The sequence below is a fragment of the Salvia hispanica genome, chromosome 4 (assembly GCF_029641045.1).
Source record: "Salvia hispanica isolate PSC_SH4W2 chromosome 4, Shi_PSC_v1, whole genome shotgun sequence".
NCBI classification, from domain to species: Eukaryota; Viridiplantae; Streptophyta; class Magnoliopsida; order Lamiales; family Lamiaceae; genus Salvia; species Salvia hispanica.
In genome coordinates this window covers 16,704,683-16,708,275 of record NC_142695.1, presented here as the reverse complement: position 1 = coordinate 16,708,275, position 3,593 = coordinate 16,704,683, and the positions used below count along the sequence as shown (strand labels likewise).

Sequence of the window (3,593 nt, the reverse complement as noted above, 5' to 3'; positions counted from 1 at the left end):
AGAGAATTAGAACCATTAATTCACTTAAATTGCTACGGATATTTCAAGTTAAACTATAGCAATTCCCTCCACCTTTGTCATGGTTCATCATAAATGGAGTACTACAACTTGATTCCTCATCTACACTTTCCTGGTCTCCTTCCTCCGTTATTAATAATATTACTAGTGTGATAGTACTCTTTGGTTCGACATTAGAAGTCTCATTTTTTAGCGCCACAAATTTTTAGAAATGTGAATAAAAATGAGTGGAAGAAGTTAGTGAAATATGGATCTCATTTGTATATATTAAGGACTCGTTTGATAAAAAAGATGGGATATGAGAAGATATGTAGAATAAGATAAGAAATACGGGCTTTATGTCAAGATATGTAAAGATATGATTTTTATTTTTGTTGTTTGATAGAACAGAAATTATCCAAATTTGTATACTATATTAAATAACATGGCTTAACTTGACAAATTGATGGGTTAGTGGAATGTGAGACAAATTTATAGCAAAATTAAATTAACTAAGACTCATATTCGCAAACGGACTAAAACAAAAAAAATAGGACTTCTATTCACGAACAGTCACGGACAGAGAGAAGTACTATATTTTAACTTGATTAACTAAAGTATTGAGTGGAAAATGAATCACGACCAAATGTTGCATTTAATAAGTTTAATCACCCCAAAAAGTCCAAGTTTGATGAGTAATCAATTGAATAGGTTCCACCTCCACCCACCATTATTTATCACATAATAATGGTCAATTAGTCAACCGTCCCATACACGACACGTTCCAATTAATATAATTCCACCAATTCTTTAATCACTCATTACTCCAATTGACTAACACAAAGATTTGTTTTCAAACATTAGTCTTGTAGAAATAAAAAAATCAAAACTTACTCCAAAGAAGTATAATAGGCCTGCTACATAAGAACCCACTACCATTTAAAAATCAAATAAAAGCACCAAATAACCAAAATACATAATCATCATCACCAAAAAAAAAACATTTTTATATTTCCCAATTTGCAAGAACAAGGAACAAGAAAAGTAGAAAACCCACTACTTCAACTTGGGTGATTCAATTCCCACCAAATCCACTCCTCTCTCTCATCTCTCACTCTCCCTTTCATTTGAATCAAGAGATTGGAGTGCTAAAGAAATGAAAAGAAAAAAGAGAGTCCAAAAAATCAAACAAAATGGGGCCCCAAAGTTTTGTTCCTATCTCCACCGTTGACTATCTGTTCACACCCCTTGGACGGTGGTGATTGATTGAGACTTGCTAGGCGAATCCTCAGCCGTCAGATTGAGATCAAGATGATTCAAGAACTAGCGCCGGTGGTTCTATATTAGAAACGGCGTGATTGTGGTCTCCTTCATACGTTACGATCAGCATCGTTGGGTCGTCCAAGGCCCGCTCCACATGCTTTCGGGCCGGGCATCCTCTTACACTACTACATTTGTAATAACCCCTGAAAATTTAACATGCCAATATTAATTTTCGACAAAAGTTCAATTCATCCACCCTATTTTTGGAGGAATTCCATTAAATTGATACATATATTCACCAAAACAAGGAAAAAACAAGTCCTAGACGAAACATCTTACAAGTGGCTTGAAAACTAGGTCACATATCCAAGTCACTAGATTGAAAGAATTAATTGCCTACAAAGACACTCACCGAAGAGCCATAGACCATAAATTCGTAATAGACCTATACTATTTACATATCACGTCAACGTTTCAAATAACATCTAATCATCCACATTTTACATGCTACAAATATTCAAAAAAGAAAATCAAAATTCAATCGTTCTAATCCATATTCACGCCTTAAACCCGACCAAATGTTGTCAACAATTGGATGTGTACCAAATATACAATACAAATTTCTAATGATACGTGTACAAATCCAACCAAATACAGATGGATTTAATGACATCAATTAATAACTTTCCAATGTTGTTTTCGTTTAGGCAAAAATATAGAGCTAGTTTATTAAAAATAAAAATTAGAGTATAGTTATTTGAAATTGATTTTCTATAATAAAAGAGAGTTACCTAGGATGAGGGGAACCTTTGATGGGTTTTTGACCATATTTTCTCCAAGAGTAGTCATCTGGTGGAATATCAGCCATCTTCATACTAATTGCAGGAACTCTCACCACTCTCTTCAATCTTGATTTCCTGTTCAAAATTAATTATAATTAAACCCCAATAAAAAACAATAATCACTAATTAATTTCTTCAAATTCAATTTCTGACCTTTTCTTGGGGCAGTGGCAACGAGACGAGCCGCCGCTGCACTTGGCGGTGGCGGCGTCATCCATGGAGCTGCACTTCCTCTTAAACGACGACGTCGACAGCGGCGGCCGCCCCGCGGAGGAGACCTGCGACAGATTAGTGATCTGAAACCCCGAGGACATCGACGGCTGCAGGCTGTCGGTGTCGCCGGTTAAGGAGGAGATATAGGAGGTCGCCGGTGACGAGAAGTTTATCGTCGTCGATGACTCCTTCCTCTCGAGCCCTGCCTTCGGCTGCGGCAGCGGCAGTGGCGGAAGGCGCTGAATCGGCGTGGGGCAGTAGATTCTCGAACCGGGAGCGGTCTCCTCTGTTTTAGGGGATGGACCGGCCGGTTCGGTTTTCTGCGGCTGGAGAGGGGGATTCTGGACCGGTCCGCGGCGGAACCGGGCGTGGCCGGTCCGAGGAGTCCGGTCGATCAGGGAGATGAATTTCTTGAATTTGTGGACGGCGGCATCGGCCGCGGTCTGGTAATCGGCGGCGGCGGAGGCGGTTTGTTGGTGGGAAATTAATCTCATGAGGTTCTCGACGCTTTGGAGGCCGGCCGCCGCCGCTTCTTGGGCGGCGCTGACTTCCATCTTGGAAGTCAAATTGTATCCCGGCATCAATTCCACTGCCATCTCCCACAATTTAGAGAGAGAAAATAGAGAGTGAAAGGGATAAAATAGGGGGAAATGGTATGCAGAGTCAAATTGATGATGCAATTTGTCTATCTTTATGGCCTGCTTGCCGTCAAAGGAAAGCGCGAATCATGGCCTGACACGTAGGCAGGAGTTGGGTGCAAAAGTCAAAAGGGTATTAATGAGCCGTTGGATTAGAGAGAGGAAAAACGGCCCACAGCCAGTGAGGTAGAGTTGACTTTTTAACAGCTTTAAATATAAAAGTCTATCTGAAGGGGTTGGGGATTGGGACCCACGACCTTACTGGAAATCGGGTGTTATTATTATTTTTTTCTTTTCCTTTTTCAAAGTATGGATGTTGATGGTGGAGAAATGGTAACCATTTGAATGAATTCTTGATTTGACTCTGCACTTTTGTTTGCCACTCCCATTTTACATTAGTGTAAGAAGTGAAGTGGGTGAATTCGATTATGATTATTATTAGTATCATTAATTGTTTTGATTCGATTGTATACGTATTAGTTAGGACTTAATTAGGTATCAATCTTTTAATTTTAAAAATACTCAAAGAGATAGTGCTACATGCTTTATAATTTAATTTCTTTATGGGAGTAATAGTTAGGACTTAATGGGGTACCATCTTGCTACCTCCTACGTTGAGAAGAACACTAATAATTTTTTT

The 3,593-nt window shown here is 39.1% G+C and overlaps 1 protein-coding gene across 1 annotated transcript; it reads right to left on the bottom strand.

Moving 5' to 3' along the window:
* Positions 1–983: 983 nt before the first annotated feature.
* On the bottom strand, positions 984–2,977 carry LOC125196197 (putative WRKY transcription factor 7). Its single transcript, XM_048094609.2, has 3 exons — positions 2,256–2,977; positions 2,052–2,177; positions 984–1,463 (listed from the first exon to the last, which is right to left on the bottom strand). The coding sequence occupies exons 1-3, from the start codon at positions 2,909–2,911 to the stop codon at positions 1,304–1,306; spliced, it is 942 nt and encodes a 313-aa protein (XP_047950566.1). The 5' UTR covers positions 2,912–2,977; the 3' UTR covers positions 984–1,303.
* Between the last annotated feature and the right edge of the window lie 616 nt (positions 2,978–3,593).